The sequence below is a fragment of the Centroberyx gerrardi genome, chromosome 14 (assembly GCF_048128805.1).
Source record: "Centroberyx gerrardi isolate f3 chromosome 14, fCenGer3.hap1.cur.20231027, whole genome shotgun sequence".
NCBI classification, from domain to species: domain Eukaryota; kingdom Metazoa; phylum Chordata; class Actinopteri; order Beryciformes; family Berycidae; genus Centroberyx; species Centroberyx gerrardi.
The window spans coordinates 17,393,340-17,415,079 of NC_136010.1; the positions used below are offsets into that span (position 1 = coordinate 17,393,340).

The 21,740-nt window shown below is 45.7% G+C and overlaps 2 protein-coding genes across 3 annotated transcripts in view; one reads left to right on the forward strand and one right to left on the reverse strand.

The window, feature by feature from the left end:
• The window catches only part of LOC139908023 (nuclear receptor coactivator 3-like), a 192,069-nt gene that overhangs the window by 76,737 nt on the left and 93,592 nt on the right, over positions 1–21,740 (forward strand). The window lies entirely within an intron of this gene.
• Positions 1,845–21,544, reverse strand: baz2a (bromodomain adjacent to zinc finger domain, 2A). Of its 2 annotated transcripts, none has more exons than XM_078288153.1 (30): positions 21,409–21,544; positions 19,989–20,112; positions 18,853–19,743; positions 15,570–17,807; positions 14,186–14,452; positions 13,688–14,092; positions 13,491–13,551; positions 11,563–11,671; positions 11,293–11,394; positions 10,919–11,141; positions 10,716–10,777; positions 10,571–10,636; positions 10,068–10,466; positions 9,710–9,964; positions 9,392–9,606; positions 9,200–9,274; positions 8,894–9,068; positions 8,740–8,802; positions 8,507–8,651; positions 7,770–8,389; positions 7,340–7,661; positions 6,687–6,842; positions 6,364–6,524; positions 6,010–6,075; positions 5,552–5,835; positions 5,245–5,380; positions 4,919–5,065; positions 4,471–4,724; positions 4,102–4,245; positions 1,845–3,924 (listed from the first exon to the last, which is right to left on the reverse strand). In XM_078288153.1, the coding sequence occupies exons 2-30, from the start codon at positions 20,110–20,112 to the stop codon at positions 3,765–3,767; spliced, it is 8,325 nt and encodes a 2,774-aa protein (XP_078144279.1). In that variant the 5' UTR covers positions 21,409–21,544; the 3' UTR covers positions 1,845–3,764. The 2 variants fall into 2 exon arrangements, with proteins under 2 accessions (XP_078144279.1, XP_071750698.2); XM_071894597.2 differs by lacking the exon at positions 21,409–21,544 and adding an exon at positions 21,229–21,362.

Below are 21,740 nucleotides of genomic sequence, written 5' to 3' on the forward strand. Positions count from 1 at the left end.
TCTTTGATATCAAACAGACATACACCTTGTGAAGACGTTCTGCAAAGGGACGCTCTGCAGAATTCCTCTGTTTCACCCAAAACTAAGAATTTTTACCTTTATAATGTCGGCAACAAGTTACCAGAAGTTCCAGTTTCTGGACATTCCAGTTTTATCACTACCTTTTTTGCATCTTCTGAATACTATTCCAGTTATAATGTTAATCAAATGCTAAGCCAGGCAGGTACCATATCAACAACAAAATGGAGGCGATTGACATGATGGGCGAAGTGGAAAGTCCAAAGACATGCAGGTCAGGTGAATTGAAGACTTAGTATATGATGAATATGTAGCATGTTCTGTATATGATGTATGTAGTATGTACATGACATGTATATGATATGGCATGTAAAGCCCTTTGAGACATGTTTGATTTGATTTGACTTGACTTGGAGGCCTAGGTGATGTGTGCTTGGTGGGACAGGTGAGGGCGAAGCGTCCAAACCGATTCCCCTAACCCTCCAGGCGTCAGAGGCCCTCAATCTGGCAGACCGAGTCCAGAATGAACTGGTTGGGGGGAGTGTTAGCGCGCCCCATTATGCTGTGGATTACCCCCCCCTCCGCGGCAACTGTTAAACTGTTATCCCCCCTTTTGTGGAGCTAAGCCCAACTGTGTGGAGCGGGACGGGTGGGGGGGCACAGTGGAACCCGCTGGCGTGGGGAGTTTTCAGCCCCCTCCGCTCAGATTGCTGACACTGACAATATCACACACACACACACACACACACACACACACTCACACACAAAGTGCCAGCTAAGGGATTTGAGAGAGAGAGAGAGAGGTAAAGGGAGAGGGAGAGATGTACACTAAGAGATTGTCTGGAAGCGAGTCGGCACACCCGTTTTTCTCTGTTTTTTTTATCATCAATTACATCCTGATCTTTTTTGATCAGATGCACGTTGATAGCCCCATAACAGGGGGACGTGTGTGTGTGTTGTACTCTCATCCCCAACCCGCCGTCGAGTCCCTATCACAGCAGAGCAGCTGGTAGTGATGGCAGGGCCTTCCCAGCAGCATGTGCCTCAGACAGGACCCTCCAGGGTGCTGCAGAGCCCCGCCCTAACAGCTTTTACCTCACCGTGTTTCCGTCATGGCTCACGGTTCTTCTGCAGCCTTCCATGAGACACATTGTGGCGTGTTTTGTCCAGTGATATACAGTTGAGGGTATGAGGTAAGGGTGCGTGTTGTGAGAGTGTGTGAGATGTTTACCTGTCAATAAATAAGGTGTTTCCACAGGGTCGCTCTTTTGTCAGGAATTTGCTGTCCCTTTATTCATCGCAGCTCCCAAAACAATTTTACTGCAATGGTTGTAGAAAAATTAGCAGCATATTAAAGGACCTGACTGTTTCATATTTGTAGAGTGCTGCAAATGACTGAGAACGTCCATATGTCGAGTAAGAAAATGGACTTAAAATTAGGATTCTCTGGTGCTTCGATTTCAAATAGGCTTAATTCAACAACCAAAAAAAGGAAAATCCGCACAAAGATATCTTGATTGATTTATTTTACGTGTTTAAAATAAAAAGTATGCAGCTTGGCAAACTGACAAGAAAAAGATGTTACGCCCATATAGGCTTCATCAGGTTTTCGTATTTCCCTTTTTGTGGTTCTAGAAGTGCTGTAAAAACATGGTATCCAAGTTTTGACCATTGCTTGTCTGGAGTCCAAACCACAAACTCACTTCATTCTTATCAGGTACAATAAACTACAGACTATTGTACAGTCAGTAAGCATGTTAAGCTGGTATGGTATAAGACCAAAAAGGGAGAGAAAACACAGAAGACGCATTAACAAAGAATACTCTCTACTAGATGTGGTTTTTATTCAACTCACAGTACATTCTACAGATGCACACGTGTTACATCACCTTAATACAACATAGTCTTGTAATACCTCCTCTTAAAAATGATAAATTGGTCCTAAAAATATAGAAAGGAACAAATTTAAAGTCACCAAAACTGTACATTATTAAAAATTCACTTAACACCACATTTGGTTTTATTTTAATGTCTTTTTTCTTTTTTGAAAAACGTCTGTCCCTTTCAGTGTAACAAGGAACATCAAAATGTATTTCCTATCAATGGATTTGAGTTCAGTGTAAGAAACTAGCTTAAATAAAACCCAGATTGTGGAGTCATCCTGTCGCCTTCATAGCACACCAACCATGCCGCGCAACATGTACATTGGCCCTTGTACAGCACAAAAAACGATTCAAAAAGGAATGTAAAACAGAACAAAACCAGGCAGAAATGTGACTTGTACTTCAACTCGAGAGCTCCTTTGCAACTTTAGCCTTGAATATGAGGATTTTCTTTTCACACGTTCTTTTCCACCACCATTCAGGTCTTCTCCACCAAATTAGACTAGTTACAGACAAACTGAGAATTGATGAATGGCATTTTCAACATTGGTCAATTGGATCTGGAAAAATGTAGTTCACTGCAAGTCTCTGCTTGAAACTGCTAACAATATATCTTGTCAGAGGCAATTTTCCACGGACTTGACTTTCATTTACAGATTATAGCATAAACTAGCAAAATTACAGTACGAGCCCTGCATTTGAAACAGTTTATATAACAAATTAACAGGGGTTAAAATTGTGGTAGCATTGTTTCAGTCCTATTCACACGGTCTGTGACGCAGGTCATGCGATCATGTGCAGCTAGCTAGCACTACTGGATTCGTTGCGATTATGTACTCTTAACAAGGGGGACAGTGAAATACAAGAATCTAAACCCAGACTGACAAACACTAAATCCTCCAGTTTCAGAAACCAGTGTCTTTCACACAGCAGCAGAGGGTGTGTGTGTGTGTGTGACATTGTGTGTATGTCTCTGTGTGAATGTTTGTGTGTGTGTGTGGGTGAAAAATAGTGTACGTGAGTGCGTGCAAAAGAGTTTAAGTGGAGGTTATACAATGTCTACTCGTGACAATCCAAGAAGAAACAGGTTCCTTTTAGTTTAACTGGCCTTTTCATAAATCATCTAGACATCTCTATAATGTAATCTGTACACATTCACTACAAGCTATTGCTATTAAATAATCCCAGCTATGGTAATCTTTATATATATATATAGAATATATAATAAAAATATATTGAGCAAAAAAATTACTTCTAGGCATAAGACCACATTACATTACATTTCCATTGAACAGGTAAGAAAGGGCCCAAGCTCAAAGTCCATTAAGAGTTTTGATCCATTGTTGTCGAGGGGTGCTAAGCAGGTCCAGTATGCAGCGATGAGGCTGCAACAGTGTGATCAGCCCCTGACTTGAAGCATGACAGTCTGAGAGCCAAAATACCCAGGGCCTGAGACCCTGTCACCGCCCCATGGCAGGGCTAGACGACCAGCCTCGCTATGACATGGGGCTCATGAACGGACATGACAGGAGGATTCCATACAGGTGATGAGGTGCTGAGGTGAGGCTGAAGAGAGACGAGGGGAGGGAGGGAAAGTGGGCCGAGAGACGGCCTCCCTCTCCATGACGGGGAATGGGTAGAAGTTCAAGCCAGCGGGGCTTTGGGCCTTCGAAAGGTTAGGCCAATAGAGGAAACAATAACAGACAAATATCCAAATCTATACATATATACCTATACATGTAAGAATACAGATGGCTGGAGGAGTCTCCAGACAGTCTTAGTAGTAATGGAGAGTGTAACTGATGGGGCGGTGCAGGCGCCAACAGTCTATGGCCCCACCCTCAGGGGGAACGTTACAGGCTCCTATTTGTCCTTATTCTCGTAGAACTCCGCCCAGCGGTTCTCAAAGAAGCGCCTCATGGAATGTCCGGCCATGCCCACCTCCGACGTGTCCTCGTTGAAAAGCTCACAGTTGTTGAACACTAGCTGGGCGTCTGCCGCAAACTCTTCACAGCTGCAGTACCTGTGAGAGGGGAACGGGAGAGAAAAAGGCTCATATAGGTTAAAGTGTCAGACGAAGACTGCTGATCAAGAGTTCCACCTTTATTCAGCCGACCCGGTGAAGCTTGAGTTCAGTATCTTAGATGAGAGCTAATAAAATAAAAGGAATAATGAAAGGAGTGATGTGAACCAGCCTTACCCTCCCTGTAGCAGTCTTTCTCTCATGGTGAGGAAGTCCATGGGGTTCTTGATGATGCGGCGGTAGCCTGGCACCAGCCGGGGGTTGACAGGTTCAAGGAATGGCCAGGCGTCTGCATGAGCCTCCATCTCCATTAGGATGATCCTGGCAGATCATGGAATAACACATTAGAATCAACACAGGGGAGAGCCAGGCAGACTAAACCATCACAGTATGACCGTCAAAACAATAAACGTTGCTCAGAAGACTTAAAACTTTAATTGTTCGAGCATTAAAATTAGCTCTAGAGCATTCAAAATAGTAATTCCAAATGTGAATATCTAGTCACTACAACAGTAGTAGATCTTAAATGATGCAGGCAGAACTCACTCGCAGTATGTGAGGTCAGGCTGGTTGCGGGTGGTCATGCGACGACGTTTTGCTGGTGAGTGTGTGGTGCCCCCTCCATCTCCAGAGTAACGGGAGGATGAGGAGGGTGCCGGCGTGTCCTTGTGCCGCGTTGTCATGCCGACGCCACGTCGCGGCGTCGTGTCTTCGTCAGAGCTGTCGTCCTCGTATCTCCTCTTCTTCACCCTGGTCCGCTTTTTGGACGAGCGCTGGCTGTGCGGTGAGTCACATTCGTCCTGGAAGACAGAGTAAATAACAGGCTAAAGAGGCAGATTGAGCCAATTAGGAGAAATTGCGGCAGAGAACAAATTTCTTATAGGAAAACAATTGCTGAAAATGCTCTCAGAGCCCAAATTCCCCTAATCTTCCCTGCATGGCATGATTTCAGATTGTTTCTCATTGTGGCATGACATGAATGAAGGGTCCTGACCGTGGCGACGCAGGTGGGACAAAACCAGTCTCCCTCCGGCACCTGGGTGACCTTGGGCCTCAGACAGTACATGTGGCAGCCGCGGTCACAGCCGTCACACAGCAGCAGGTACTCATCATTGTCTCCCTTCCTGCAAACCTGGCAAGTCTGGAGAGAGAGAAACCACATACAGGTAATGCTTATGGATAAAAATGACAGTGGAATTGCACTTGGTCTTGACGTTATGCGTTTCTCTAAGCAGTGTGTTCCCAATTAAGAAAGCACACTGAGGTCCAGGCAGAATCTCCTCAGAGAAAGTCTAAACAGGTAGTTGCGAGGGTCCTTACCACTTTAACTACAGATCTCTCCCAGGCTATGGCCTTGTCCAGCTGAAGTAAACACAGACAAAGCTGGGGGGCGCTGCGGCAGCGGTCTAGAGCCTGCCTCCATGTTCGTAGCCGAGGGGTGATCTCACTTTCCAGACTGGGACAGAAGAGGAGGGACAGAGGAGCAGGTTGTAAAACATGAAGGTATTGCAATGCAAACAACAAAATATCTGAATGTTTTGACCAAAGAATTGATACACACTAAAGAATGTATAGCTGATATGGCTGAGTTCATCCCCCTGGTCCAAGGCTAGACTGTTCCTCTCACCTCATGACATCCATGGGATGCTCTTCTCCAGGTGTAGGAGTGAGGGGAGCGAGACGCATCACCTCTGCTGGGTTCCAGATGGGCTCCTTCAGGTAGCGCCGCTCAATGTTCCTCTCTAGGTTGGCCAGCCGCAGCACGGCCAGGTCCAGCGGGTGGGTGGCGATACGTGGCAGGTCAGACCATTCCTTCTTGGTTCGCACAATCCAGTCATCACGAGGGTCAGCATCATGTTCGTAGTACTGGAGGTCGTCACGGGTGGAGTCCGGCTCTGGCACCGTGTAGGGCTGAGAGGAGGAAGAGAGCGAAAACAAGAGGGAGAATTTAAGTATCAACGACTATGATAACTAAGTAGGAGGAAGTTATGCACAATTTTCTCAAATAATAAAAAATAGTTGATAAAAAAAAAAAAAATTCCTCCCAGCAGTGCAAATTTAATATAAAGTTTTTGGTTACTTTACCTGAAATTCTGCCACTGGTGTCTCTGGATTAGCATCAGTATCACTCTTTACACTCTGAGGAGCCGCCTTGAAAAAACACGAGAGGATATAATGTGTTTTTGCCACTTGCCAATTTTGTGTTTCAGATCGTTACAAATTGGACACTGTCCCTCTAAACAAACAGCCACAGCACAAACCACCTTCGCCACCATTTGGACATTTGTTGCAACTGCAGCCTTGGTTAAATGATACCCTAACAATTTCCCACTTGTTACAATTACCTTCAAAGTCTGCCACCCATCAGTCCAAACATCCTCTGTTCCTCTCATTGCTTACCACCTTATTATAAAAAATACCAGTATGCAGTAGCAGTACCTTAAGATGGAGGTCAGCAGCGATGACCCGCTGCTCTAGGTCCTCCACCCACTGGAGAGCGCTGATGTCAGTCTCCATGGCCTTCTCCTGCACCTGCCAGGGCAGCTGCAGAGCCTCCATTAGGGAATCCCCCTCCTCTACTTTCACCTGGAATATGGGGTCTAGTGGGACAGAACAGAAGAGAACAATTATAAGGAGAAGACAGGGAACAAAAAGTGGTGGTGGAGACACAGTCGAAAAATCACATATTGAACAGAACACTATCGGAGTAATAACTTCCACTCTACAATTGAGAGAGTCCATTTACCAACAACAACACTCACCGTCGATGGATTTGGTGCACATCTCAGCGAGGCTCTCCATGTGTTTGGCCAAGTGCTTATGGAGCACCTTCTCCCTGATGCCTCTTGGATGGAGGGCCTGTAAGGTGGTATACAGCTCCTCAGGATCCTTGATCCACCACCAGCCACGCACCATTGCTGGAAAACAAACATATGCGTTACACACCACAATCAAATAAACAGACTCTACTGGCTGAATAGAATAAGTCATCCACAAAACACTGAGCACAACAATAACTGTACATCACATCCGGTGTTTCCTGTAGATTTTAGTGGCGGTAATTTTGGACCTGAGGGCCAGGATCAGCTATGGTGTTGCAGTTTTGCAAAAAGGCCAGATCATGGATTTTCAGTGCATTTTCATTGGGCAACAGAAGCCATCCTTCAACCAGACAACCTGGGATCAAGCCCCATGTCACCCTGCTGAACTGTTTTTGAGCAAGTCCCTGAATCCCTACCAACCAATCAAAGTTAATGAATAAAGTATATTATTTCACATTATTCGTCTAGGTGTGGGGAGTTGTAAGGGGCCCACAGCAGCCAAATTAATGTAAAGGAAACACTGTCACATACAGTACATTGCAGCTCAATACCATCAACACCCTCTTTAACCAGACACTGTTTAGGGCGCTTACATGCTGGAATGGGCTTGACTACCAGCTGTGTGAAGTACTGCTGCTCAAGCTCCTGGAACACAGTGTTGGGAGGGCGGCCACGGCGCTTGGCTGCAGCGCCTCGTGCCCCTCTGCGGGCAGGACTACTGCCTCTGCTGCCCCTCCTCCGCCTGCGACCTGGTCTGGCGGGGGTGGTAGGAGCGGGTGCGGCAGGAGGAACGGGAGCGGCAAGAAGAGGAGGAGGGGGAGCACAAGGAGGAGCAGCGGCAGCCGTGGGAATGTCCTGCGGCGCTGCTGGGGTCACTGGGTCAGCAGGAGACAGGCCAGGCAGGAGTGGGTCCGACTGGAGGGGTGGGGAGAGATTGTTTATTAACACACATAAAGACTCAAAGTGTATTTTTAGAGCATAACTAATCCTATTTGTATCTTGAAATTATTATGGTGGGCATACCTGCATGAGCGGAGCAGCGAGTGCAGGCAGAGTGCTTGGGATCTGAGGGAGGAGTTTAGGTGGTGTGCTGGGTGAGGTAGGAATCTGGGGCTCGGTCAGAGAGTTAGAGTCACACGGCTGTTTGGGGAGCAGGTTGAACCACTGTCCCTGTTTCTCTGCCATCTCCTTCACACTTTCCTCCGGTCGATTACCCTCTGCAGCTTCCCCTGTTGCCGAGCTTGTTCCGTTGGTCACCACTTCCTGCGATTGGCTGAGCCAATTCTGGAAGGCAGCCTGCGTGAGGTCATGTGTGCCGTTGGTCGGCGAGCCTGGCCCTTCTTCACCCCCAGATCTGACGCTACTTCGACGCCGGCGGCGGATCTTGGCCGTGCGGAGGTGAAGCTCCACTTCTGGTTTGATTTTGCGGGGGCGTCCGCGGCCTCTCGGCCTGCTCATGAGAGATGCGGTGCCAGGGAGAGGGTCGTCCTCTGGAGAGAAGGTCTGGGCCTGGGGAGGGGGAGCAGAGGTAGGAGAGGCGGGGAGGGTAGGAGGGGGAGTGGTGGGCGTGGGGGTCTCCTCAACTTTGGGCTCTTTCTTGAGGAGGGTGATGGGCACCTCAGCCACGAGGACATCTCCTGAAGCTGTAAGATGGAGACAGAAGAAAACGTTTACAACAGATGAGGATGGACAAGCCAAGGGTTTGCCAAGCCAAGAAATTAACAAGTGACAGATTTCTTTCCAATTACTCTCAGACTCACTTAAGAGCTCTTCTGGCCCCTCAACTAAAATTCCTCCGAGGTGAGGTAGAGCCAGGTATCGACGCCGGAAACGGTCCTGGCCCAGCAAGATAGCCCGCATGGAATGGGATGACTGCAGCAGCTTTTTACGGAAAAACGCCTGCCGCTGTGGAGATCCAAAGGAGGAGGAATATTAAATGTAAAGCAACAAAAATCTATAAAGCACTGTGTCAGTACCACTGTGTCAGCCTTACCTTGGTTAGCTTATCTATTTGCCTTTCAAGTTCTGGAATGCTGGCATTGGTAGGGCTGTCGCTCTGTAGAAGAGAAAATGAAATGCATTGCAGGAATGATTCATTTGTCAAATTGCAAAAACGCAAAAAAACATTCACTACAACGGACACATACATCACTGAGTTTGGGCTCTTCTTTGCGTGCACGGCGGTTGCCTCTCTCCAGGACTAGGCCATTCTCCTCCAGACTGAGGTTCTCGTCCTCGGCCACCCTGGCACTGCGTCTCCTCTCCTCAAAACACAGCTCTTCCTCTGAGCGTCCTGTACGACGCGCTAGTGCCGCCTTCAGTCTGGCAGGGAGGAGGGAAAAAAACAACAAATAAGGAACAACATTACACACGGGTCTATGCTTTGACTAGAATGCAGACAAGACTGATCTATTAATTTCCCCCATATCTGAAGAGAAAACAAGTGGTCTTACTTGCGCAATTTCCCCTCAATGATCCACTTGTTCTTCCTGTAGGTTGCCATGTTTTCCAGTGTGTTGTCAATGTCACTGAAATACATAATACATATATACAGTAATGTAACAGCATTGTGGTAGTAATAAGCTTATATGTCCAAGTGTAACCCATAAACATATAATAATACACATATGCGCTCTTGTTCTAACCTGGTCACGATATTGCTGCCATTGAGCTCTTCCACCAGAAAACCCAGGATGGCTGCCTTGGTATCGGGCGGCAGGGCGTGAAACGTTTTGGTCCTCAGCGTGTTGCATACCTCCGTCTCGTAACCATGAGATTCCAGAAAGATCCGAAGGCCTTCAGAAACTGTGCTACGGGTCAGCTCCAGGTCCACCAGCTTCTCCCCGAGGATCTTCACAGACTGGAGGCAGGGATGGGCAGAGGGAGAGGGAAAATGTAGATTAAAAGCTTAAGGTTCTTTGGAATAGCACGAATGGAGCGAGTGTTCAAAGTATATCACACACCTGGTAATAGGACGGCAGGCCAGGATCATGCAGTGCAGCCTCCAGCAGCTTCAGCAGCAGGTCCTGGACCTCTCCTTGGCTGTCGCCCAGGCCAAGGAGGCCCTCCTGCAGGGTGGCAAGGCTGGGCACGTCCTTGGGTATATTGAGGCCAAGCACCTTCCCATAGCCATGTAGGAACTCTACTACAGCCAGGCAGTGTGCAAACGCTGTGCCAGAGAGAACCACGCCGGGGATACGAGACAGCTCCGGAAGAGGCTGCAGGATGGAAAGTTCAAAGGTCATGAACATCTTCACAAAAACTCTGCAACCACAGTGCTGACAGAAACAAACAAAATTGTATTTCAATTACAAAACTCACTTTGTGGTCAGTGAGACACATGTCCTCTGTGGGCTTCTTCAGCTCCTCTGCGATCATCTGCTGCCTCTTCCTCTCCTCCAGTCGTCTCTGGGCCTGCGCCCTCCTCTCTGCTGCCCTCTTAGCCGCCAGCGCAGCCTGGGCTGCAGCCTCCGCCTCTGCCTGGGCCTTAGCCAGGGCCTTGGCTTTACTCCGAGCCCCAAGCACCCTCTTACCCTGCGCTATCCTCTCCTCATCCGTCTGCTGTAATGGCGGAGGAGCCTCGACCTTCACCCTTTTTCTGCGACCGGGCTTCTTGGGCTCTGCAGCAGACTCTGATGCTGGCTGTGGGGCCTGGAGGGTCGTCTGGTCTGTAGGTTCAGCCTTCACCTCTTGGTCCTTGGCCTCTTGCTCCTTTTCAAGCTGAACCCAGGGAGGAAAGAAAGAACAGGTGGCGGTGAGGAACAGGTTGCGCTGATGACGATATGGCTGATTACTCATCTTGTATGAGTGTTTTATCTCTTTACCTTGGCTTTCTTTTTCTCTTCTTTCATCTTTTTAATCTTGGCGTCCTCCTTCCTTTTCATTCTTGCCTAATTGAGGATAACAAAATTAGGATGACATTGTAACATTGTAACAGTGCAACATTACACACATCTGTATGTTGCATACCTTTCGCTTCATTTTCTTTTTGATTTTCGCTAGTTTCTCCTTATCTTCCTCCGTAAGAGCTTCTATATAAAGGAAACACAAACAATTAGCCACAACACAAATCAACTGCCATGCAAACCACCTGGTCTTAGAAACCTGCATGCCATTGCTTGATTACCAGTCACACCATACACTTATATCTCCTCCAGTCTACATCCACTCACCCTTGGCCTCCAGTCTCTTCAATAGCTTGGCGTCAACTTTGCTGAGCAGGTCAACCATCTTGGGTTTGGGAGGTCTGCCTGGGCGGCGAACCTGTCCTCCCTTTGGGCCACGAACTCGGCGGGGCTTCTCCTTGTCCGGGTTCGGAGGTCGACCGCGCCGACCGGTGATGGCCATGATTATAGACGGAACCTCCTCATTAGCCAAGAGGACCCACTTCATGCCCTGCAACACATTATAGGGAATAAATTAACTTTTGCACATTTCTGACATGTTCATCATGCTGCGAGTTTATACGTAGTTTGCATCCAAACCCCTTGCTGAAGATAATGACTTACAGAACTTAAGTGAGCAGTATTCAGCCAAAGATACAGACCTCAGGAGTTTCTCTCTCTTCATAGAAGTCTCCTACAGGCATACGTGGGCTGAAGCTGAAGTGTTCCCTGGTGACCACGCTGTCCTGGTGCCTCTTCAAGTACTGAGGGAAGCAACCAGAAGATGGTAGAACAGGAAGGAGAGGAAGAAAGTAATGGTCACCATTTTGACAAACAAAACAACCTTTTTGTGGTGTTTTTACGCTGAAGGACTGTGATTTTAATACGCTAAAATGCCTCTGTGGTGCTTCTTTGTAGGCAGGGTAATTTACCTTGATGATTTCTGGAAACTGCTTCATCCTCCTCCCACAGGGGGTATAATACCAGGTCTCGCCTTTCATGCGGTTCTCCATCTTCTTCACGCGAATCTCTCTTCTCCAACTACAGTTAAGATAAGGAGAGAGTTCATTAATAATTCCTGTCACAGCCATTGAGACATGGAAACACAGTAGCAAAAGAACCAGAGCTGGGATTTAATATTAATGGATGAACATTGCACACGTTCACCCAAGTTCAAAGTCATAGGCGCAGGCAGTCACAAGCTAATTAGAAGGACTTTCGGCCCAAGACTGAATAAATATAAGCACTGATTCTTGAGACCTGGGACAAAACAAAGAAAAGTCCTGCTCTTGTTAAAAAAAAATTAATACAATTTTAACAGCAAAACTCTAAGGTGATCATCTGAAGGCCCTTTGCACAAATCCACAGTTCATTCTATAATATTTCATATTTTTTCTAAATTATGTGATTACATGTCAACACAGTGCCTGTTAAACCACTAGTCCATGAACACCAAACGCAGTGAATTTTGAACAATATTTACCATTATCTGGTTGCCGAAAATGTGTCCTGATTTTTTGTCAACACCATCAGATATTAAATAGCAATAAATTCTGAAAACCACATCAGCTATAAACCTGAAGAACCCCCCTCTCCACTTGTGCTTAATACATTAAGGTCACACAAGGTCTCATAATTTTGCCATTTTTTGGGGGGGATAATTTAGACATATGATATTGATATTACTGCTGTCACAACTATGATATGTCAACACTATGCCTTTATAATAGATTTGTTTCAAAACCTAAACTAAGTTTATGCATATCAAGTAGGGCCCAGAGGCAACTAACAACAGAGGGAAAACAAAATGTCTCCTGTGTAGAACACATGGATGATATGCAAATATGTGGAATTTTGATGGTGCTGACAGATATCTCGGAAGCTTGACAATAATTTATGATCATAGTAAATACTAATATGTCTTGTTGTTGTCATGTTTCATTAACATGTGTACTTAAAGTAAATATAATTTTCCTCATACATAACAGATACACTTGATGTTTCCTTATGAGATCTGATGTTAACCTGTAACCACTAAAAGCATATAGGGAAAACTTAAGTTCATTGTAGGCTTGCCAATCATGTTTACTTTGTAAATATAAACTTTATGCTCCCATATATTACTTTTCGAATTAGACATAACATTTTATCACTTTTAATTACTATGCAATTACATACTAAGGACTGCAATGTCAAAACCTCTAACTTCAGGTCTGTTGAGTTTCTTTCAACTAGCCTTTATTTAATATAAAGGTTCACATAAATCCTTTGGATTGAACAGGAATTGACCGAGTAGTTAAAATACTGAAATTACTTGTTGTAATAGCCCTCAGTCACCTCCATCAGATGGACTTTTAGTTGAGTTTAAATAAATATGCTTATATCTTGTTCAGCCAACAGTGTTGATCTATTAAAGGATTAATCTGTCTTCAAAACTTCAACATTTGACTTAAAAACATGCTTTCTGATGTTGGAAAAGATTATCTTTTATTTTTAATATAAAGATAAAGTTGCATATATGGCAAGAGTTTTAAACATTTATATTTGGTGTGGTGTAATAAATTAAGAAAAGTCAACATTTAATTTTATATATGTATAACTATGGGCAGAAAGTAAGATTTTGAGGCTTGAAATCTGTGTTTCACAAAATAAATCATATTCAATATTAATCAATATATATATAATATATATAAAATATATAATCAATATTTTATTGTGTCTGACGGTGTTGACCTAAACCAAGTAATAACATGAAAAATGTGTTTGTGAAAAAACAGTAAAATCAGGAGGTTGCACCAAAACATTGCTTGATAGCTGAGAAGTTTAAACAGATCTGATTAGATTTCTTTCTTATCATTACCCGTGCAGCAGAGGGAACTGGACCTGCTCCTCTGTCGCGACCCTCCGTCTGTTAGCTTCACCTGTTGGAGGAAATGCACGCAACTAGAATTAGCATTCCACCGTTAAAGTGAAATTGTTATATTATTTCTTCATTTTACATCATTTCTGATCTGGAAACCCCTAAGCCCCCTTAAATCTCTTCATCTTCTTTATTACCTGCTGTAGAACTGTCATCTCCATCGTTGTCGTCAACATCATTAGCTGTTGTGTCAGCATCCAGTTTAGGTATTTTTGCCACATTTCCTTCTTGACCTTGTTTCTTGGCCTTTTTGGGCTTCTTGGGTTTCTCAGCTGCCGTGGCTGTACTTGAAGCACTGGCCAGAACCGCCTCGATGATGGCCGTGATTGGATCATCCTCTTCTGTGGGAGGCCCAGCCTTTCCACACACTCCTGATGTCTCCGTAACATCCGCTTTGACAGATTTCTTTCTCTTTCTGCCCACTCCTTTAGACTTGGCTCCCGCCTCTTCTTTATTTTCTCCTTCCTCAAGATTCTTTATCTTCTCCACCTTTGGGGTTCGAACCCTGGGCTTCCGTTTCGCCTGCTCAGGGGCTTGGGATACTTGAGAAAGATGGAAAGAAAGGAAAACCTTCTTAAAACACTGTGCATGACACATAAAGTAAGACATGTTGGTGAATTTGGAGTGTTGAATACCTGGTGTAGAGGCCTTTGGAGCTCGAGGTTTCCGTGGTTTCCCTGGGGTTTTCACCTTTCCTCCAGCAGCTGACACAGTCTTCTCAGTTTCTGGTTGGAGTGGGTGTACGGCAGGGCTCTCTGCTGGGGCACTGAAGGCTATGATGTTCTCATCTCTCATCTTGAAACTCGGGGGAGTCACTGTCTCATTAGCAGTGGTCTTAATGCTGATGGGTCCAGCTGAGTCTGGTATATCACGTCCCTTGGGCTCCCATTCTGCTTCATATCCTATTCACAGACGAAAGACATTGACATTCACTTATGTTTGCAGTATGCAGAAGTATAATGAGGACATGAACAAATCAGGAAGAGCAGCTATCTGTATTGGGAATAGATATCTCTCCATTTGGTGAGAATGAAAGCAATGCCTAAGGACGAAGAACTTTTTCTTAAAGGAATAGTTCACCCAAAATTTAAATTTCCTACTCACTCATTATCTACTTGCCCTCATGTCAGTTGAAACACTAGTGAAGTTTGTATGTCAATATAACACACAGTGAGTTTGCTTGCGCAGCTCCGTATCAGCCTTCTCCAAAACAAGTGGAGTGAATGGAGACTGTTTATTTAGAGTTCCATAAAATGACCATAAAATTACTCCAAATAGCATCATCCAAGTGTTCTGAAGCCAAACGACTGCACTGTGGGTCCAAAAGTCCAATATTTACCTCATTATCTCCTAGATTTTACCCCTTCACAGAGTTCTGGTCGCCCTACAGCGATCTGGTGGAAGAGTCTAGCTGCGTTCATGTGCCATGTTAGCTCATACTTCCAAGTTTTGCAGTTGTAAATGTATTCAAACACTCTTTAGTCAGAAATAATAAAATGTACCCCGAAACAAAAGTAGCTTTTTTGGTGACTATTTAAGAAACCAAGTGTTACAGAGCTACTTTGTGCTGCAACGGCAGAATGAAAAAGAGAATATTGGCATCAGTTTTGTAATTGATATTGTAATAAAATCTAGGAGATAATGAGGTAAATACTGGACTTTTGGACCCACAGTGCACTCGTTTGGCTTCAGAACACTTCAGAACACAAATGACTTTTTGGTCATTTTTTGCCCTTTTTGGAACTCTAAAGAAACGGTCTCCATTCACTCCAGCTGTTTTGGAGAAGGCTGATATGGAGCTTCACCAGATAACTCACTGTGTGTTGTACTGACACAAACTTCAACTGACATGAGGGTAATGACAAAATTTTAATTTTCATTTCTTTTTCTATTTCTTCAAGGAGGGAAACAAATCAGTCCCCTGATAGAGAAACAAAATATTATGCATATCTCAATAATTATTATGCATTTCAAACCATGTGATACTAGTTACCATGATCATGAACTTTGAGAATGTACCTTGATGACAGGGCCCAGGTGGCCCAAATGAGTCTGAGATGGACACATCATTTGAGTCGACATGGGACTCTTCCATCTGAGAGGTGTTGTTCAGGGAAGACTCCAGCACGGACTCTCCGGTGCTTCGGCAACTGTCCTTGGTCTCTTCTGCCTCAGAGGTTTCCCTTGCCTGGGTGTTGTCCAATGTGTCATCCATGGAGTCTTCAATGGAGGAGCTGCTATCCCTAGTGGTGTCACACAGATTAGATGGTTCCTCTTCTGCGTGGGAAGTGCCATCAAACTGAGAAGTGTCTTCTCCCATGTGAAAGCTGTTGTCAAAATGAGTGGAGTCATCCACACATGAGCTGTCACCATCCATACGAGAGGTGTCTTCCATGCTAGAGCTAACATCAACTCGAGAGGTGCTGTCTTGTGTTGAGCTGCCATCAAATTGGGAAGCGTTGTGTGACATGTCATTGAGATCAGTCACATCATCTACCGTGGTGCTGTGGAGCTGTGTGGACTCTGTGAGTGGAGTCTGCTCCACCACAGAGTCCTCTGCCTCACAGGTGTCACTTAAACTGCTTTGCTCGTGGGGCTTTTCAGAATCCGTCAGTTTATTGTTGGCCTTTTGATCAGCAGAAACTACGGTCCGCAGGGGTTTCTCTGGAAATGGCAAAATCCCAGGAGTGTCAGTGTGGGATGTGTGTGAGTGCGTTTCAGATTTATGAGTCTCAGTCTTAGTAGCTTCCACGTTTTGTGGTGTCTTTGCTGTGCCCAATTCAGGCTGCGTGAGGCATTCCTCTAGTTTTCCAACTGGTTTCGCAGGCGACTCTTTCCTGTCCCCCCTGTCACCATGATGTTCTGGCTCAGGAGACAACTGTTTCAGCGCTTGTGGAGGAATGGTGTTAGGAAGGGGCGTCTTGGACACAGCAGAGTTTTGGACCACTCCAGAAGACGTAACCATTGCAGGAGGCACAGACACCAAGGCAGGGGGTCCGGACAGAGGTGCAGTCCTGGGGACTTGAGTGGTTGTAAGAGGTAGGGTAGACAGAGGTCGGGCTGCAGGACTTTCATTAAGGGGAGGTAAATTCACCTCCACTGGTGCTAAGGATACTGTAGACGCAGTGGGAAGAGCAGAGTCTACTGCTGGAAGAGTATATGATGTCTGACACTGGGGTGTGGGCACTGATTCACAAGGTGTACTGTCAATTGAAGGAGGCCTGGCTACTGATGTGGTTGGCGCAGATGTTGATAAACAAGGGCCAGGTGGTGCTGAAGGTCCAGATACTGAGTGTGATGGAGCCACAGCAACAGATGACGAATTTGCAGTCACTGATGTGACAGACACTGATGAAGCGGCAGACACCAATGACGGGGGTCCAGACCTTTCATGCCGAGTTCCAGATGCATCTGGAAGGCAAGATGTCAGAGGAGGCGGCCTGGACCCTTGGACCATCTGCTGAAGAGCAGAGATGGGTGCAGAAACTGAGTAAGAAGGGGCGGATAATATGGCAGGAGTGGAGACTGTTGTAGGAGGTCCAGAGACCAAGGGGGGCAATGCTGATTTGGTCTGATGAGCCACAGACTCTGATGGAGGAGCAGAGACTGAAGGGAGTGAAGAAACTGCTGGAGGCCTAGACACATTATCAATCAGAAGCAGAGGTGCAGATAACTTTGGAGGTGATGCTGACACCGAGGAGGAAGGGGATCCCACTGACAAATGTGTGGATCCAGCAGGGGAGATCTGTGTCCCAGAGACAGGGGGAGGCCTGAGGCCTTGCACCATTAAGGGAGGTGAGGAAAGTCTGGGAGGAGCAGCTGGAGATGGAGCAGAGGACAAACTGGGAGGTGTTGAGATTCGTGGCGGAGTAGATACAAGAGCAGGGGATGAAACAATAGGGGGTCCTGGGGCAGATATGGGAGACGCAGAGACAGCAGGAGCTGTAGAAACCCGAGGAGGTGTTGGTGCCTTGGTTAGAGATGTTGGAACTGCTGCAGGAGATGCAGACACAGAGAGATGAGACGACATGGAGTGGGGAGGTGCATTCATTGGTGGCTCCCTCACTGGGGTAGACATTTCTGGACGCTGGGCTGTTGGCTGCTCAGAATGCTGACGGTAGTCATTTGTAGGCCCCATATGAGGTACAGAGGGTTTGGGTTGGTAACTGTCACCTTTTGGCAGCCTCTGGGCAACAGGCGCCCTTTCCATGCCATTATAGCTTGTATCCACCTCCTTGAAAGCTTCACTCAAGCGCCCTGAAAAAGAAGAGCACAAACAAAAATTGTAATTGTATTGTTTCTTTAAAGCAGTAATGCATTTTAGCATGAGTTCAGAGTGGAGATATAATTCCTGAATTTCCCCCAGGGGATCAATAAAGTGCAATCTTATCTTATCTTATCTTAATATACTGAAGCACACTATGGATTTTGATACAAATTGTTCTGAGGTTGAGGTTTTATAGAGACAAAAAAAGACAAGTTTGGCATGATCCAGCCCAAGAAAATCACATGGGCAAAAAACATAAGCACAAAGGGTTGGCCAGTGTAACACAAACAGCGCAACCTGCTGGTTAAACCTTGGTACTATCCCATGATTGGGCATTGGCAGAGATTGGTGAAACTGACCAATTACCAGACCTTGCTTACCAGACCTTCACTAGTGCTGCGGTATGACTAGGTGAGTCTTAAGAAATAAAAATACCCAGTGGGAGTGTAATCAATGCGCTGTTTTCTAACCAACCAAAAAATATTTCACCAAAATAAATTTCATACAGATGCCATCTGAAACCATTTTAGAACAACCGCGTGGTGTCACGGTTCAACATGACCAGTGGCCAGGATGAATATGCAAACTATGGCCAAAGAGGAAAGAGACAATGGCTGCATCCGAGCCACACTCCACTGGTGACATTCAAGAAGGAAATATAAAGGTAGAGGAGAGGCAATTTGATCTATGAGGAAATAAGGTACATACCAGGAATACAGTAGTGTCAAAATGGAAAAATAACCAACATCAGTCAAAACATAATTCCTTGACTGGTTTCTTAACCAGTAAATGGAGACAAGAGGTGGCTTTCATCCAGTACAAATTACACCTATCAGCCTGAAATTTAATTAGACTTTTGTGAAGCCTTTGGGCATGTAGTCAAAATGTAATAACTCTACTCAAATAAAAAACATATGTAGCATGACACCATCAAGGTTGTTTTTTTTTTTTGTTTTTTTTTTACAGAAACTGGACCAAGCAGCCAAGCACTGACATAAGCAGTTGAGTCAGAAAATTCTAGTGTAAAATGGTCACCTTGCATGACAGCAGACATTCCCACGTTGCCAGCATGAGGGCTTCTTTCCCTGCTGTGGCTTTGGGGTGATCCACTATCCTGCACTGATCCTGATGGTGACATCATTGGTACCGAGGACATCCCCATAGGGAGAGGGCTGCCAGTGCCCCCTCTGCCTAAATTGTGGTGCTGTGGGCTGCCACGTGGGGGAGTGAAATTCTGGGCAGCTGGGGGCATCATCTGACCCTGGCCTTGAGACTGAGACTGCGGCGGTGGCTGTGGTTGGGGAGAAGGCAGGGGAGGGTGCTGGGGCTGATGCTGGTAGTAGGGCATCCCATTGGGCATCATGCCATAATGCTGAGGTTGCTGGTGCTGCTGGTGGTGATGGTGTGGGTGGTGGTGGGAGTGGAGGTGCTGCTGTGACTGTTGGTGCGGGGGCGGCTGTAAGGACTGCTGCTGGTGATGCTGTGACGGTGTAATCCCAGGGTGCACCTGACTCTGGTAGGCCCCATACATACTGTGGGAATTGTACCCCATCTGCTGTGGGCCAGGGTTACTCCTGTTCCAGTACTGACCCCCAGTCAGAGACATGTTTGGTGGGCCTGCCACAGGAGGCTGGTGGGAGCTCCCCATGCCCCCATTTAGTTGGTACTGTCCATGACCCTGGTAGTGGTGCTGTGACTGAGGCTGCATCATCCCAGGTGCAGGCTGCTTCTGGTGCATCCCGTGCCCAGGAGAGGGGCCCATGGCTGGGGCATACTGAGACTGTCCTCCCCACAGGTAGTCATAGCCCATGCTGCTCTGGTGGTGGTTGCTCATGTGTGGGTAAGGAGCTGTTGGTGGGTGGGAACCAGGCACACCGGACCCAAGTACAGTAGTGACGCCATTCACATTCATTTCGCCATTCATATCTGCCAGACAAAAAGCCATTAGTCGAGTTAATACGTTTGTGGTTTACATTAGTAAAACACTACAGCGTCAAGAAATGTTTATTGATATTAATATTAATTAATGCTGGGATATGTTATAATATCAAATTAAAGAATGACAGAGTGAAGAGGTCTGTTGAGGGGAGGGAGGTCTATCACTACACACGAGAGCACATATCTTCAACATAGGGGACATTTTTTGCATTCTGAAGGCTGAAAATACTCACTCTTCCCCTGCTGAGGAAAACTCATGGAGGACCCGTTAGTATAGAGAGAATCCCCTGAGGAGAGTTTCAGTCCTGAGTTTGCCGAGGAGTGGGTGCCATAGTTGAAATGGTTATTCGCCTCCATCTAGAAAAAAAGGACAACAGCCAAATAAATAAATAAATAAAGACTTGTTACAGGAAACTCAATAGTCAAAACTCTTCTTTGGTAAAAAAAAAAAAAAAAAAGGGAACTTGGACCTTATGTAATTAATGAACAAGGATATGGTGTATATAAACTATGCATCGCTGATTAAAAGTTTTTTTTTCATTATTATTATTATTATTACTTATAGAGTTTTGAAAACAACCGACGTTATGTAATATGCACAACACTATTTATAACATGAAATGGCTTATCCTACATGCTTTTGGCAATGGCAGCATCATTTCATCCCAACAACAACCGTCAAAATGTCGCAAATGGCTACAGCAGATGCCAGGCCCTCGCAAGCCGTAATGGACAATCCGAGTGGTGTGATAGAGGCTCATCATTACCGCTGATGAGGCGCTGCTAACAAGAACACAGCCTCTTCCATCTCCCATGATAAACGTACGGCCCAGGCAGGGCCACACAAATAGCACCGATCCGCTACCCTTGGCAAACTAACAAAGCAAAGGAGGCGTTCGAGAGAAATTTTTAACATCAACTCGAAGCTTGATGGATTATGCTACACTACCACTCGCTGCTTTACAGTCTCACCACCTCGTTAGATATCATAAATGTTAGCTCACTAGCGCTACTTCATTTCCTAAATTCAATAAGGCCTTGCAAAAGCTGCCACCGCGTTAGCTATCTCGCTAGCTGCGTTCCCCAACGAACAATTCACTTCCAAGTCTTGCTAGCTATCTGTGCTAACAACTGAAATACAAAATACTCAAATAAGGCCAGTTCATCAAGCGGTTGTGTGGGCTGTTCATTTTAGCGTCAAACATCAGGCCAAATTATCACAGGCGCTGTCTCCAAGGTTATTTAGCTACAATCAACACAACATAAGTTAGCTAACAGACATTAGCCAGACAGCTAACTGATAGCATCCTAAGCCCGGAGCCAAGCACTTCAGCTACGAGGCTAGCTAACAACAGCCAGGTAGCAGGTACCGCAACCAACCACGCTGGTTTGAAATCATGATGCACACCAGAAAGAGAGAGCCGTAGCCGAAAATATAAATAAACCAGTCAACTGATAATGACTGTAACTTACTTAGGCACGCTTGTTACGGTTGGAGGCGTGCTCCTTTTGTTCATGAGCTAACGTTAGCTAGCAGCCAGATGAAGTTACATTGTTTACGCCGCACGCACAGAGAAAATTTGCAGAGAGCATCCTCCTCCCACACTACCACCCTCAAAAGTTTCGCTGATATTTCAATTAAAGCTGTCTAACCTTTCAATCCTTGGGTTTCAAAGGCGCCGGTGCCTCTAAACCTTCGACTTAGCGGATATACGAGTGAAGATGGCACAGCGATAAATAATAAACAACTATTCGCTAACCTTTGGGTTTTAAATTAGCAAACATGGCTGGTGTGGTCCAGTGCAGCCATGATCACAGAACAGCCAGCAGTGTGAGCCTAGCAACAATAACCACACACACTTCCGGTCACATTCCTCCATCGACTTCACAGGAAAAGTCCTCACGAACAGATTGTTGTTGTTGTTGTTGTTGTTGTTGTTGTTGTTGTTGTTTTTGTTTTTGCTGTTGTTGTTGTTATTGTTATT